This window comes from Colletotrichum karsti (assembly GCF_011947395.1).
Source record: "Colletotrichum karsti strain CkLH20 chromosome Unknown Scaffold40, whole genome shotgun sequence".
NCBI lineage: Eukaryota > Fungi > Ascomycota > Sordariomycetes > Glomerellales > Glomerellaceae > Colletotrichum > Colletotrichum karsti.
In genome coordinates, this window is record NW_024065940.1 from 472,464 (window position 1) to 487,976 (window position 15,513).

Below are 15,513 nucleotides of genomic sequence, written 5' to 3' on the forward strand. Positions count from 1 at the left end.
GGCGGCGGTGGAGGTTCTTGGGGAGCTGTCTTTTTGGACTCGTCGACGATTGAGAGTGTGTCTTGGGAGTCTACATGCAGCAATACAGTTGTCAACAAGAGAGCTCTACGGTAGGGAATAGAGCAGTGGCTTTGAGTAAGGGACTTACTGCTAGTTGTAGATGTATGTAGCCAGGGCTGGTCGGCATCGAACGAGTATTTCTTCGCCGACGTCACCATGCGCTTGAATCTGAAACGGTTGCTCACTCGGACGCAGCGAGACTCCGACTTCTTGCAGCCAGAACATGGTGTTTCTCCATCACCTGCGGCTCATCGTCAGAGAATGTCTAGACCTTCCCAACAGCACGTCCTGTCATCGATCATTGAGGCGCGTACAACCCAGCAAAGACTTCTGCGAGTAACTTACATTTGAGATGTTTTTCTGCGACTTCAAGTCAGATCAACAAATATCTCTAAGTTCTGTGTGATCATCACGTTCCCGAGACAAACGTGCAAGGGTTTTGCGATGAGCCGAGTCCGCGGTACGCGTGGGATGCGTCGATGACCAGATGGCTGGAGGCGATCGAGGTCAAAGAGCAACAAGAAGAGAGATGACATGACATACCTCTGCATTTCGAACAAGGCACAATCCGTTCGCGCCGCTGTGGTGGAGCCATTCCCGTCCTTTCGAGAATCGAGGCTGCCCTCGGACCACAGCTGAAGCGAAATGAAGAGAATCCCAGGATGGAAGCGGTTCGCCGGCGGTCTCCACGAACATAGGAAGGGTGGGTGGTGGACTACGACATTTATCAAGAGAGGATGAAAAGGGACATTACTCGGCGAAGAGGAACGACTTAGCGTCTAGCGGCAGTCCTTAGTTGTAAATCCCTGCTTCTCCAAGCCCTCTTTTAACTGCGTTTTGCGGTGTTAGTGCGGATTTAGTGTCTTAGACTTGCTGATGCTGCAAGTCAAACCCCGCACAAAGCGTCGAGTCTTGGAGACGCAGAACTGTCAGTGGGGAAGAGGGACATCCATGGATAGCTTACATGTTGTCCGCGGGATCCACGGTGCGGTGCCGCGAGCCTCCGAGGATATCATGTGATGATCTCATAAGAGTCGCTGATGAGCTGGAAAAATCCAAGAGTATGAGAATGATTTGACTACCATGTTGAATAAATAAGGCTGTAGCTAGAACTTTGGACTGAGATTAAAGCTGTAACATGGCTCAAACCCTCTCTCTGAGCGAGGGCGGTATGACGACTACGACCACGAGGTACCCAAGTTTGAATACGAATAATAGATAAGAATGATCGATTCACTGTTTTAGAGAAAGTAGCGATCCAATCGCAGGGTTCGTCGGAGTCGCTACGGAACCTTAATCTAGTTACATGTTATTTCTGATGATGGTAAACATATTCTGGCTATCTAAGCCTGCGACAAGCTCGAGACCTGGTATTTTGGATCGGTCCAGATCTCTTCAACAATACGCCTACGAATCTCTTGCTCCTCGGCCACATCATTATCTCCGAACAATGCGGAAATTTGCTCCAGAGACTTATGCGCAGTCTCGGGAACCATGAAAAAGGAGAAAACACCGGCCACGACGCAGAAAGACCCAAAGAATAGGTATGTACCCCAGCCAATCTTGATCAACATCTCAGGGACGCAGACGCCGATGATGAAGTTGGCCAGCCAGATCATGGCGGTCGCCGCGCCTACACCCTTGGCACGCTTCGAGTTGGGGAAGATTTCCGCCGGCAACGTCCATGCCAGGGGTCCATATGAGCAAGCGTAGCAGAGAACGTAGATGTCTGTAATAAAGACCTAGATTAGCATTTGTGAGATGCTTGGTTTTGTTTCCCAAGAACTTACAGATAAGAGCGACGCCAAGCCAGCCCATGGCAGGGTTCTGGTCCCATTTGTTGTTGAACTTCCCGACGACACCGGCCATGATAAGATGAGGCACAGCCATGGCAAAGCCACCGCCGATGGCCAATTTCCTTCGACCCACCTGGTCGAGAAACAGGAACGTCGGGATGCCAGCAACAAGCTGGCAGATGTTCACCATACCAGACAGAATCAGAGGCATGTCACCCTTTTGGCCTAGAGCAGCGAAGAACGTCGGCGCGTAATACACGAAGGCATTGATACCACTGAATTGTTGCAGGAATGGGATGGCCAGAGCAATTGTCGTGCGCTTGAGAAACCGCGGCTTGAACAAGTCTGCCCACTGAGCAAGTTCGGCGGTGAGGGCGTTGGAGCTGGGGTGTTCGCGGGCTACCATCGCCTGCTGAAAACGAACCTCGGACAGGATGCCCTTCCACTCGGTTTGGACTCGTTCGTCGGATACTGCGACGCGGCGGAGCTTGACTAGGGACCCGAGACTGTCTTCGTCACGGCCAACCATGGCGAGCCATCTCGGCGAGAAGGGGAAGAAGTGGATTCCCAGACCGACCATCAAAGCCGGGACCATTTGTAGGGCGAAAGGAAGTCGGAAAGCCCACTCGCTAGGTATGCTTCGTGTTGCGAACTGCATGATTGGATCGTCAGCACGCGATTTCAGAATCAAGGGCATTTGGGGGTTGATCTCACCGTGATCCAGTACGCGATGATCGCACCTATCACGATACTGATGGACTCAAGCACGAGCAGAGACCCGCGAAGGTTAGGCGGCGCGATCTCCGAGATGTAGAGAGGCGCACCCATAGCCAAAGTGCCGACGCCTACTCCACCGATTGTTCGGCCGGCAACTAAAGTGCCTAGATAGTGACGATCAGCCAAAGCCAGGCGCTGCTTCTCGGAAGAAATCAACCTACCGTAGTTATGAGCGGCAGTCTGAATGACAGCCCCGACAACGAAGAAGAATGTTGCGATTGTGAGGGACCATTTTCGGGAGATCTTGTCGGCTAGATAGGGGAGAAACAGACAACCGACGAAAGCACCAAACTCGAGCATTCCGGTCATGAAGCCAGTGTTGAATCCGTATCGAGGGTGCTCGGGGGTGGTTTCGGGGAAGACACCGTGGAACTGAGGCATGACGAGAATGATTGAAATGACACCCTGATCTGATGTCCTGATTAGAGAGAGATCTATGCATCGTGTCAATCAGTCTGCAGAATTGCACGTACCGTAACCGAAAGAGAAGCCGCCGAAGGAGGCCAGGAGAGCAGCTCCCAGCACGTAGGGTGAGCGGACTATGCCTTTGATGCCATCCGCGTCATAGTTGATGGGGGCATCGGCCTGGGCCAAGATGTTGGAGTTCACATCTTCAACTTGACTTTGCGAAGCGTTTCGCGACTGCGACTTCTCCAGCAGGTCAGACATGACAGACGCTCTCCTAGGGAAAGAGGCAGTCGAAATATGGAGGGGAAGCAAAATGAACAGAAAGGTGCCTATGGACGTCTGATATCAAGCCACCTTCCGAATAGTCACAAGAGTAACTGGATATTACAGACCGACACACATGGTCTGAATAGCTTCTGAGCTATCCTCTTTATACTTTCGTCCCATCCATTCTCCATGCAGAGGCCGAGGTGTCAAGATTCATGGATGATGCCTCCAACCAATTAAATCTATCTTATTCTTTACAAAAGAAGTAATTCATATTCCTGTCCTTGGAGAAAGAGATAGCCGGGAGCTAATGCCATTTCCCCACGGGGTATGTCTGTCTCTGGTCTTCGATTAGCCAACCCCGGCAGTTCGTTGACAGGCTCTGGTGGGAGCGGAACATGGGGAAAGAGAGCTTGCAGACCTACAGATACATAACATGTGTGAATGGGGCAGAGTCCAAGTGGCACAAGATGGGACGTAGATTGACTCGCTGTGAGTTGAGACGGTCAAGAGATAGTTGGTGGGGATCAGTGTGTCTGGAAAAGGAGCGAATTCGCCGGCGATCCGGCGAAAGATTACCCTTTTAGGACTGACGACGACTCCCCAACTACCCCGCAAATTCCACCCCTCGCAAGTCACACTTACACCCCAGCCAAAAATGCGTCATGCCTCGCGTACTGACTGCAACTCTAGTGTGGGGATAGCTTCACTGGGAACGAAGACGCGGGCGAAGTTGGGGCATGCGGCGCGTTGTTAGCCTATCACACGCAAGTCAATGTCATTCCTCTCGCTCGTGACCCCTTAAGGGCAGCATGTATCTTGAGGCTTGAGCCCATTGCTAGCTTCAGAATGCTGGGGCCGTTGATTCGAACACGATTACATCTCACGCTGTCACCCTTGCCAAGCAATGGTTACGTCCTTACCGAGGAACCTCCATCTACTTCGGAGGATCGGAGGTATGTGGTAACGGAAAGAATCTCCCAGAAACATAGAGAGGAAAAGGGATAATTTCCACATCTGTACATGTAAGTAATCACCAATTCGTAACTTCAGCCAGATCTGTAGAGTCGGAAGTTTACGCCCTTTTAGAAGCCTGATCTTAGACCGGGAAATAGCTCCCTGTCATTAAATGCCTTGAGATTCTGCGATTGGAGTCCATTGATACTACCTAGATCGAATCTGAAGCATGTTGCGTTCCTCCGACGCAAGCTATGATCATTTCGTAACGCAGTTGTATTAGCAAACATGAAGATACCTCGTCTGGCATGAGCAAATGTCAATAAGCTTGCTCAAGAGCGGTGTTCCGCTCTAACTTTATGTGCTGGGTATTGGTCCGAGCCAAAAGCGAAGAGTTGCTGAACTGCAAATGTTTGCAGCAGCAGATATTGACACTGTCGGATTCATCTCGATGCAAGGCACTTCAGATTAAGAATTGGAGGCATCATTCTTATATCTGGCTAAACAGTCCTTGAGAATTAAGGAGAGAAAACTTTGTGGAAATACATTCCCATGATCCTCTTGAGTGTCTCGTATGTGGCTCCCTGAGCCTATTCAACTTCTCGTCGCCAGATCTTTACTGGTAAAGGACCACAGATGATGTTGAACGCCTCGAACCTCTGCAACTGGAAATCAGGTGAAGGCAGAGCAAACTCATATCTATGAACCAGCGACGCCAGCATCATGGTCTGCTCCAAATAGGAAATGTTTCTTCCAATGCAGCCTCTGGCTCCCGTAGAGAACGGGATGAAATACGGTTCCATCTTCTTTCTCTCCTCGGGGTTCAACCATCTCGTCGGCTTAAAGACCTCAGGATCCGGAAAGATCTTCGGATCTCTGTGCGCCCCATATATAGTCATGGAGACGCTTGTATTCCCAGGAATCCACTGGTCCAGAATTCGGGCCCCTTCCGGAGGGGTGCGGCGAGGCAACGGCGCGGATGTAGGAGGGATAAAGCGGAGGGCCTCATCGATACAGGCTCTAAGAAACGGGAGATCTTTGACTTTGTCATAAGGTGCGATCACCTCGTCAGGATCCAGGATACTGTCGACCTCCTTGCGAAGCATTTCCATGTACTGAGGGTGCTTGATGAGAAGCTCCAGAATATGCGTCAAGGCAATGGCTGTTGTGTCTGCACCAGCATTGATGATAGCACCAACTTCGGCGACGATCTCGCCCCACTCGAGGTTGTTGGGCGCACCGGTTTTATCATCCATAATGCAGGAGAAGAAGTCGTCCAGCTTTTCGCCTGCCTGATATCTTCGAAGTCGCTCCGCGGCAGCGTGGTAGTAAACGTCGTCCCAAGGCTTGCCATCTTCCCAGATCTGTTTGTATTTGTTGGGAACTGTCTTCGTGATCCATTCGATCCACGGCCAGAGGTCGTAGTCCCAGACGAAGACGGCTTGAGCAATGGCCGTCTGGTTCTGAGAGTGACGATACCGGGCTTTGTATAAGGTACCATCACGTCTCTCAGCCGTCACGTCGTCTGTACCAGTATCGAGAAGATCCATCTTGGTAGATAGGGTGATGAAGTTGATTGCCTCAATCGTCCAGAGGTTGATCCAGTGGTTGAAGTCGATTGTCAAATCCTCAGGTTCCGGGATGCTGTCTTTCAAAGGGGCGGTGCATCTCTCATCGAAGGCCTTGAACAGTCGCTCAGCAGTGTAAGCAACCTTATACTCCCACTTTTCGAGATTATTGATAGCAAAGGCGGCAGAGAGCAGCTTGCGCTTTCGTGCATGCTCGGGCTTGTCGACAACATCGAAAAGGTGTCGGTGTGTCCCACTCAAGACAACATAGTTATTGTCTTTGATGCACTTGGTACTGTGACCGTAGATGTCTTTGATGGCACGAGTGTCGCTGAACGACAAGGCGTTGGGCCCAGTTCGGAGGATTGGGTGACCGGTGCTCTGATGTGTCTCGTGGAGATTCTTCGATCGGAAGCCCTGTGCAGTGAGATAACAGTGCCTCAAGTCCGTGAAGGGAGAGAACGGTGAGTAGTTGGGGAATTTTCGAAGGCCTTTGGGGTCGTAGAAGTAGTAGATGATCGGGCGGATTATGAGGTAAGAGATGGCTGCTAGAAGAACGATTCCTGCGGCAAGAAACCCAAGCATGATGAAGACCTTCGCGATGGGGAATGTGAAAACAGGATGTAGCTGATGATAAGAGAGTTGACAAGGCTAGAAGGTAGTCGATAGCTTATATCTCATTGACATTCGCCATCGCGACAAACTGAGCACCGGTCTTATACCTACACATCAACCCGCTTTGATTTTGTGTAACCCGTCCAACGGCATGACATACTTCATCGGTCGATTTGATGGCCTCTTTCCTATCCTCAAGTTCAGCCACAAGGAGTCCAGATACGTTCACGATTCCCGCGGGATTGCAACTTTCAAACATAATCCGCGGGGAATCGACACATTGATAGATCATGTCTACCACACATAAGCTGAACCGTCTTGCTTAAAACGCTTACGTATCATACTTGGAGTTATTCGGGTAATTTGGTAGATCGGTGATCTTGATGTGGAAAGAGTTCGCCGTAGAGTCGGAGTCGTCGACCCGAAAGACTGGCAAGCGGGATAGTTCCGGCGTTTACTTGCCTATTTGAGACCAAGCGAGGATGATCTTCTCGAGGTGACACAAAACCAAGTTTGAACAGGATGTAGCTGAATCCCCCGTCATGCGGGGAAGCGATGTTCCCCGTGGGTATTATGTTCGTTCGATCATGGAGACTCTCGGTTCGTGTGAGACCGATCTTGTGTAACTGAAATCGGCGAGAAGCTTCCTGTTGTGTCGATCAACATGAAGATGCGTTGGTGAATACAATTTCTTCCAGCTGGGAGGTCAAGGGATACAGTTCGGGATTCGGAGATTGTCATGGTAGAGTGATGGCAGCAAGGGTCTCAATTGTTTTTTTGAAAGATGCGTCATCTGGATATAATCACCCTTCCAAAGACCTTCAGTGTTGAGGAGTCTAGTAAGATGGCTGCATCTTCAAGCTATGATTCTGGACTTTCAATTTGACTGAAAGCAACCACCAACATGGCGATTTCGTATCTAAACAGCACTCATACTCACCTTCTGATGGACGCTCTTGAAGTTCTCACAAAGAAGGTTAGCTACGATGACTACCTGATATTACCTCTAGTTCTCTTGTTGTCACTCTACGTTTTCAACAGAGGAAGCATCCTCCCCAAGTCCGACCCCTACCACCACAAATGGTTCTGGAAACCTCAGGATGGCATGTTACATGATGCCTCGCCCTCAAAGCGGACCCGCAACATCGCCGAGAAGATCAAAGAGTCGAGCTTTGATGTTGTTATCTTCTGGGGTTCCCAGTCGGGAACAGCAGAAGCCTTTGCCCACCGTTTGGCTCGGGATTTCTATCGACGCTTCAGGTTGAAGGCTCTAGTCGCAGACATATCCGACTACGATCCCGATACGATCACTCTTATTCCCGAGTCAACCCTTTGCATCTTCATCGTATCAACGTATGGAGAGGGAGATCCCAGCGACAATGCGCAAGACTTCATTACTTGGGCCACCTCGGCCACTGGAGTCTCACTTGAGCACCTGCAATACGCTGCGTTTGGCTGCGGAAACAGTAACTACCGGTACTACAACAAAGTCGTCGACGATGTTGTGGCGGCGCTATCAAAGTTCCGAGCAAATGCCGTTGTGTCCGCAGGGAAAGGCAACGAGGCGACTCGCACAACCGAGGAAGACTTTGTGGAGTGGAAAGATGAGCTATTCAAAACTCTTACCTCCTCATTTGGCTACAAGGAATATGATGTGGACTACGAACCGAGCGTCGATGTCGTTTACGCCGATCCGAAGAAAGACACCCCACATATTGGCCAACCTCATTATAAGGCAACGTCGAAGAAAGCAGCAACTCAGAACTCTGCAGTGGTATCTGCGCCCATCAAAGCCATGCGAGAGCTTGTACGATACGACGGTCAAGGCCGAAGTGTCATTGATCTAGAGGTAGACTTCTCTGCTTCTCCCGAGGTCAAGTACAAGACCGGTGACCACATCGCCATCTGGCCCGTCAATCCTGAAGACGAGATCAACTCACTTTTCGAACTTCTTGGGCTTAAACGCAGGAAAAAGGAAGTTATCGAAATCATCCCAAAGTCAGCTGAGGAGAAGGACACTAAAGTACCGAGTCCGACCACAATCCAGGTTCTCTTCCAACACTACCTCGAGATCTGTGCACCAGTTCCACGAGAGTCTGCCCTTTCACTGATCCAATTTGCGCCCACTGAAAAGATGAAAACAGAACTCAGAGCAATTGGGAAGACCAGAGAGACTTACGCTACCTTTCTGGAGATGAACCACATCACCTTGGCCCGACTCCTCAGACACACCGTTTCAATAGATCCATCAGCGGAATGGACAACCTTGCCGTTGTCCTTTGTTGTCGACATTCTCCCAGCAATACAGCCTCGTCTTTACTCAATATCAAGCTCTCGAATCACCTCTCCACGCCACGTCAGTCTCACAGTCTCGGTCAAGCCGTCTCAGCTGGTTGCAAATCCGGGTACTACCATCTCGGGTCTCACCAGCACATACTTATCTCGGCTTAAGCTTACTCAAAGTTCATCTCACGGGCAACTGGACACTAAAACTCCGACAGTTTACGCGCAGATCCGGGGATCGACTTTCAAACTACCAGTACTGCCCTCCGTGCCGCTGATCATGGTTGCTGCTGGCACCGGTATTGCTCCTTTCCGCGCCTTTTTGCGAGAACGCGCCCGACTGGCGTCAGTTGGGAAGGATGTTGGGAACATGACTCTGTTTTTCGGTTGCCAAAGTGAGGCAGACTATCTCTATCATGACGAGATATCCGAAATGGTTGCTGGTCCTTTGAATGGAAAGCTTGAGGTGACGACAGCCTTTTCCAGGGGTTCAGGGACAAAGATGTATGTCCAGCACCGGCTGCAGGCAAGAGGTGAAGATGTTGGACGACTTCTGCTCGAGAAGGATGCGGCATTCTATATCTGCGGGGCGGCAAACATGGCGAAGGCGGTGGGTGGCGTTGTGAGAGATATCGTGAAGCAGGCAAAGAGTTGGGATGATTCTCAAGTCGAGGATTGGAGACAGGAACGGAAAAGGTCGAAGAGGTGGTTCGAGGATGTCTGGAGTTGATCGTGGTCATGCCACAACACTGTATATTTGCCAAGTTGCGTTGCTCTGGAAGACAAAGTCTTTCTATTGAGTGAGTGTGAGTGTGGAACGCAAAGTCTTTTTCATTGTCTATCGCTGTTATTCATAACAAGGATCTACTTTCACCAGACCATATCAACGAGAGTTGCTCTTGAAATGACTGTGCCGCTGGTCGGGGCTAGCGTGATGGTCAACGCCCTCAGCCTGCTGGCCCTGCGCATAACATCCTGCCGCCCATCCATTCGTAACGAGGTCTTTCTGACTGTCGTCGTCCTCGATCGGGATGACATTCATCTCTATTGACCTTTGGACCTGTATTTCCATCTTCGTCTTGTCCGCATCGCGCTGCGAGAAGTTTCTGGAGCGCTTATCGAAGCTCTGGAGTTGGAGGTTCCCCGCCGTGCTTCGACCGTATGGGGTTTTTGAATAGTTCTTGTAGGTCCCCAGCTTTGGAATGATCTTGATGAAGAGGGCCTTGAGGGCGGGAACGGACGCGCAGATTATCGCAATGTTGATTTCCAGACCTGACCAAACCGCAATGTCTACGCCAACAACTGAAATCGGTCAGTATTTGTTTCCCTTCGGCAAATCGAAAGAATATTCTTACGTGGTTGCTGATCTATGGGCGCGGACCCATGTATGTACAAAGAATTAAGTCGAACAATCGCAACTATTGCAGCACTACGACATGTCAGTAACTAGCCAGTCAGGGTGACCTATACACTGCTCTGGGGAACTCACAATGCGCCGCAGGTAAATACCCCAATAAGAACGAGCTTCGCTCGAAAGGTCACTTGCAGATTCCGAAGCCAAGGGATTGGGATGAAGAGGATGATAAGGTCGTTCAGGATGTTGAACCCTGCGATAGCATAGTTCAAAACTGAGCGCTCTATGCAGCCTCCTTCAATACTATTATCCCAGTATTTGGCCACCGGCCAGCATGTGAAGATGCTGGTTCCCAGGCAAAAGGCTGCGTAGACCGCCAGCCATATTATCAACCCTGTGATGATCCTCTTTGCGCCGTCGGTTCGGAAGATGCGTCGGTATTGGGACAAGATCGAAAACTTGACACTGAGCTGGGTAAAGTTGTATAGAACGACGGTGGCATAGAGAGCGCGAAGGAACTCTTGGAGTTCTTGAAGTCCGATCGCATCTCCAAGGCCCCATTTGATTTCTGTTGGGACGATGTCAGCGAGCTTTTAACAAACCGCGATGTGAACATACCTACGCTGAATAATGGTGACAAGATATCCCACTGTTCCGATCTAAAATAGATCCTCTGTCAACGACATTTATCGCTTCACGTCTTGGCGACGAGTCGGGAAAATGCAAAACTTACAAAGGCGACAATCATCAAGACGTCGTCTGCCACGATATTCTTGACTAGAACCGCGCGAGTGTATGTTCTGAGTCCGACAACCAATGCCGCCAATGCTGTGAAGAAGAAAGAAGAGAACACTAGCCCATAGTTGCGCGGCACCACGGAAACTCCTCCAACATTCCACATGGCGAGGGCCTTCGTGTTAGGTCGGACTGACAAGAAGTTGCCGGGTCGTGTTCGGGAAGCCAGTTGCAGCTGAATATCAAGGTGAGCCGACTTGATGGCGTAGGCCAGAATAATCTGGCAGTGGAACATGACCATACAGTATCAAACAGATGTAGTATTTTAACCTTGGGACAAAATAAGGCAAACGTAAACGGACCGGCGTGCGGCTTGTAGAATCACAAAATTCTGACAAAACAGGCATTAACTGGCTATGATCTGTATTCCAATCACACCTGCCTTCAATACTCTTGGGCTAGCGGTTCCTTAGCAGATAGCCTGGATTAGACATCCATGCCACTTGAAGCAGACTCCAGACCCGGCTGAAATGCACGATGTGCCAAGAAACAACGGTTGCGCATTCATCACATCGTTCTGAGAGTAATCAAACAGCTCGTACGAATGGCTGGGATGCAAAATCAGACGATATGAAACCCAGTCCATACCCTCTTTGTCTTCCGTCGATTCGGGATGTTCATGTCTGAAAAGTCTGATTCTCAACGCCGCACTCCTGCACCATGTGGAAAGCCCACATCCCGCAGTCGTAGGAGGCTTTGATCGTCTTCGTACACAGTGCGCTTCAATATTAATATCTACTAAACGACATCTGTCTGGGAGAACCCGGAGCACCTTCAAGAACCTCAGGGGTCTGTTGAAGATTCCGACCTTCGGAGGTAAACTTATACGCAAGATGCCATATTGATTATTTTGTATTTGAATTATATGTGATCAACAACGCAGAAACAAGACTGGGTCACCTCGGGCGACCCTATTTGATGTTTATTCGTAAGCAAACATAATCTGGTCTCTCCAAGAAAAGCTCCTTGATTATGAAATTTCGACTGAAAATGAACCTGTCTCATTTCTTGCTGGCTAAATCTGACTGAACTGGTAAAAGGAGTTTTTATTACCTCAACCTGCCTCGACTTGGTGTGAATTGTGAGTAATACCTGGCCAGATGCTGCTGGGAGCCTCCCAAACGCCCTTGTTGCAGATATTGCAACTTCACAATCGACCAACACGACATTCTATATGCAGCATGCCCTGGTTCATCATACGATAGTGTTTCTTCTGTAGCAACATCTCCGCTGTGAAGTTGTCGTTAGCATTGACCCTGGCACCAACAGCATTAAACCCTTGCTCAGACTAAGGCGGGTCACCCGCGATTGGCTCGATCTCTCCCCATGCTACTCATATTTCAATGAGAATATCGGAAGCTCCCCGTTCGGCCAAGCTGTTCCGCGACTGCATGACAGAGGGGTCCTCGGCTAGACAACGTGCATGGTTATGTTGCAGACCGGTAGCTCTGCTGGTTCGGTGCCCACTTCTTGACCGGATTGTCTGTTGGAATGTGGGCGGCTATGACTGAACCCTCGACAGACAAGCTTGTCTTGAATTTGCAGCCAAGCTTTATGAGTTTTGTTGCATTCTCCGTGAAGCCTGTTGTAGGTGGTTGGCTCAGAGTAGAGGCTGGACTATCGCCGACGCCGTCCCGACCATCCTCTCTGAGCACAATCTCAGCAAACTTGGAATCAGTCGATGCCTACGTAAAATGGAGACACTCCAACAACGAACAGTCGCACCATGATTTTCGGCTTTAAATGTGGAGATAAAAATTAAAATCTATTTGAATTTGAAGCAACATTTGAGTTGAGAGATAGACCATTTTCTGGAACATTGCAGAAGATTTTGTTGACTTGATGATTCCAACTTTTGCGCGTTGAGATTAAAAGTCTATGTTGTTTAAGCGGTGACACTGTAGACACTAGCCTCCTCCTTTTCGAGGGGGGCGTCGATGTGGTTGTTGAACTCCTTCTTAGGATCGAATAGGAACGCAGCAGCTGTTAGGAGATCATGAGTATATCATTCATGAGGTTTCGGGGACTGAGGAGCATAAACATACCAATGACAGCGACGGCAACGAAACACGCAGCTGCAATCCAAACCTTCTGAAAGGAGGAGACATAAGTCCCGAGAAGAGCGTTGGCGGCCTTAGCGATGATCTCCGGAGTAATGCCGGGCACCATCGCAATCATCTCTTCATCGTGTGCGGTGAGACCTCCAAGCAGCATGCCCAAGTTTTGCGGGTCGAAGCCAGAAGGGATAACGGCTTTGGCGACATTCTCTGGCATATGGCTCATACTATCGTTGAAGATGACATTGTAGATGGCAATGCCAATAGTACCTCCAAGAGACCGAACACTGATGATGAGACCACTGGCAATAGCAATCAAGTCGGGAGGGATGCAAAGTTGCGCAGCGGTGATCAGAGTTGTGAGAGTCATACCCAAAGCAAAACCAAGTAGGACTGGGTAGAACCAGACGGCGTTGCTGGACCCTTGGTTCGTCGTCGCCATACAGGCGAAAAAGACAACGAAAAGAATGAAGGCGCCAACGGTCATCCATCGAACACGATGCGTCTTGGCACAGTACCACCCGCAGATGACGGAGCCGATCATGGAGGCAATGGACATGAGAGCGTACCGAGTGCCAACGAGCACCGCATCAGTCTCGTACAAAACGCTGACTTGGAAGGCGAAGTACGTGTTGGCAGCGAAGAACGCCACACCTTCGGCGAAAACACACAACATGACGATTGTGAAGTTGCGGTTCTTCGTGAATAGCCCGTGGTGAAACATGCCGTCTTTCTTGAACCAAGTCTCGTAAACAACGAGGGCCAATGCTAGTGCAACACCAACGCCGAAGGTGGCGGAGACGTGGGCATCGGACCATTCGTAAGGGTTCTTCGACCAGGAAAGACCCAAGCAGAATAGAACGAGACCTGCGGCAAGGAAAACGTATCCCACCCAGTCCAGCTTCGCCAGCTTTTCGGTCGTGGTGAGCGACTTCTGCAACGGCCGTGGGGGCGGGTTGTAGACAGCGATGCAGAGGATCGCAGAGACAGCGTACAAAGCCATAGCCATGTAGAAGTAATAGCGGAAACCATCGGAAGTCGGATCATTGGTACGGTTGAAAGCACCTCCAACGAGAAGACCTAGAATGCTGCCCAGACCGTTGGAAATCATGTCCGAAGCCTGTCCATAGGCTCTCCACTTCCGAGGTAGAACCTCTGATGATACGGTATGCAGCAGAGGCTGGGCACCAAATGCGATGCCGATGACGCAGAAACCGGCAATGCACATGTTGATGTCCGTGGCTCGGGCGACGATAATGGATCCTACGGCACCAAAGAGGGTCGGCACGATGATGAACCATTTGCGACCCCAGTAGTCGGCGCCTTGGGAAAAGATCGGACCGAGCACGACGGTCATAATGGTGATCACTGCTGAAAGCCAGCTCGTCTTGTCTGCCGCCCCGAAGTGGCCCGCGATCGTTTGACCTTGCTATAAGAGCACGAGGCATCAGCGTCAATGACCTGACATCAGTGGAAATTATTAGATAGAAGTCATTGGGTTACTCACAGCACCAGCACCGATCAGACTGAACAGCTGGGCAAAGTAGATCAAGGCTACTGCGAAGACGGCGAGAAAGGTCTTCATGTGAAGTTGAGGCTCCGGCTCGTTAGAGACATCGCTTCCGTCCGACGAACCTGGCTTTGGCTTCTCGGTGCTGTCGACTATAACGGAATCATCGTTTGGCTTCCCCGCCATAGTGAGATCTTCAGTAGGCATATCTGCCAGAGTCTTTGCGATTGTCGGCAAGTCGAAGAAAAGGACGATTTCAGGTTGTGGAATGGAAACACATCCGTCAAGGAAAATTTAGGATCTGAACGAAGGCGGGAGTGAAGAAAGAGAGCAAAAAAAGTAAGTATGCCTCCTAGAACCCATAGAAAAAGCGATGGTGACAACTGAAAGGCGGAAGGCCGAAATACTAATGATTACGGATTATTGTTGATGGAAGGACGTCAGGCAAGGGAGTTCGGAGGTCCGTAGGACTGCATACAAGACATTTTTGAGAGACGAACTCCCTGGCCGGGATCGCAACTTAGTCTCAGTAGTGCATGATCTAGATGGCGTTCCACTCGGCTGCTGAGCCTATTGTCGTTTGGTCCGCTCAGCAAACATTGATGTGTACCATCGTGCCATTCCAGGTCCTGCTTCGTGATGTGGCGGACGCCAAGTCGGGACACTCCCGTCATCGTCCCTCTCTATTCCGTAGAGGTACTCCGTGTAATGATACTGTGACCACAGTAACACTTGGGAGTTTGAGCAATCGCGTACAGGTAAGAGGCACAGCAGGGCCTCGGAGATGGTTTCTCATTCGTGATCAGGCCCGATGGCAAGGGTCATACGCTCAGAATGTATGGAGGTGCAACATCGTCCCAGTTCCAACGTCTAACCACACCAATCCAGATGAGGTCGACCTTGCGCGTGTTTCTTGCATCCTTTGGACTAATTGCTGGTCGACCGAACTCGTACAAGGATCGGCCCGCTGGTTCGGTTCTTGGCATCCCGGGACCCTCTTCCGAACAAAGGTTGCACGGCCTCAACCTTGTTCGGCGGATCTGACCCTGAAGAGGCTCGGCGCTGT

The 15,513-nt window shown here is 50.2% G+C and overlaps 5 protein-coding genes across 5 annotated transcripts; 1 reads left to right on the forward strand and 4 right to left on the reverse strand.

Moving 5' to 3' along the window:
• Positions 1-1,403: 1,403 nt before the first annotated feature.
• CkaCkLH20_10485 (uncharacterized protein) lies at positions 1,404-3,302 on the reverse strand (the record flags this gene model as incomplete). Its single annotated transcript, XM_038893199.1, has 5 exons — positions 1,404-1,789; positions 1,851-2,508; positions 2,571-2,737; positions 2,795-3,043; positions 3,107-3,302. The coding sequence occupies 5 exons, from the start codon at positions 3,300-3,302 to the stop codon at positions 1,404-1,406; spliced, it is 1,656 nt and encodes a 551-aa protein (XP_038741609.1).
• Positions 3,303-4,855: 1,553 nt separating this feature from the next.
• On the reverse strand, positions 4,856-6,418 carry CkaCkLH20_10486 (uncharacterized protein; the record flags this gene model as incomplete). Its single annotated transcript, XM_038893200.1, has 1 exon — positions 4,856-6,418. The coding sequence occupies one exon, from the start codon at positions 6,416-6,418 to the stop codon at positions 4,856-4,858; it is 1,563 nt and encodes a 520-aa protein (XP_038741610.1).
• A 934-nt stretch (positions 6,419-7,352) lies between these two features.
• On the forward strand, positions 7,353-9,461 carry CkaCkLH20_10487 (NADPH cytochrome p450; the record flags this gene model as incomplete). The annotated part of the gene is made up of 1 exon (XM_038893201.1): positions 7,353-9,461. One exon carries the CDS (start codon positions 7,353-7,355, stop codon positions 9,459-9,461), a length of 2,109 nt encoding a protein of 702 aa, XP_038741611.1.
• Positions 9,462-9,614: 153 nt separating this feature from the next.
• CkaCkLH20_10488 (uncharacterized protein) lies at positions 9,615-11,121 on the reverse strand (the record flags this gene model as incomplete). The annotated part of the gene is made up of 5 exons (XM_038893202.1): positions 9,615-10,033; positions 10,087-10,160; positions 10,221-10,653; positions 10,708-10,744; positions 10,819-11,121. The coding sequence occupies 5 exons, from the start codon at positions 11,119-11,121 to the stop codon at positions 9,615-9,617; spliced, it is 1,266 nt and encodes a 421-aa protein (XP_038741612.1).
• Positions 11,122-12,765: 1,644 nt separating this feature from the next.
• CkaCkLH20_10489 (siderophore iron transporter) lies at positions 12,766-14,654 on the reverse strand (the record flags this gene model as incomplete). The annotated part of the gene is made up of 3 exons (XM_038893203.1): positions 12,766-12,863; positions 12,926-14,366; positions 14,445-14,654. The coding sequence occupies 3 exons, from the start codon at positions 14,652-14,654 to the stop codon at positions 12,766-12,768; spliced, it is 1,749 nt and encodes a 582-aa protein (XP_038741613.1).
• Between the last annotated feature and the right edge of the window lie 859 nt (positions 14,655-15,513).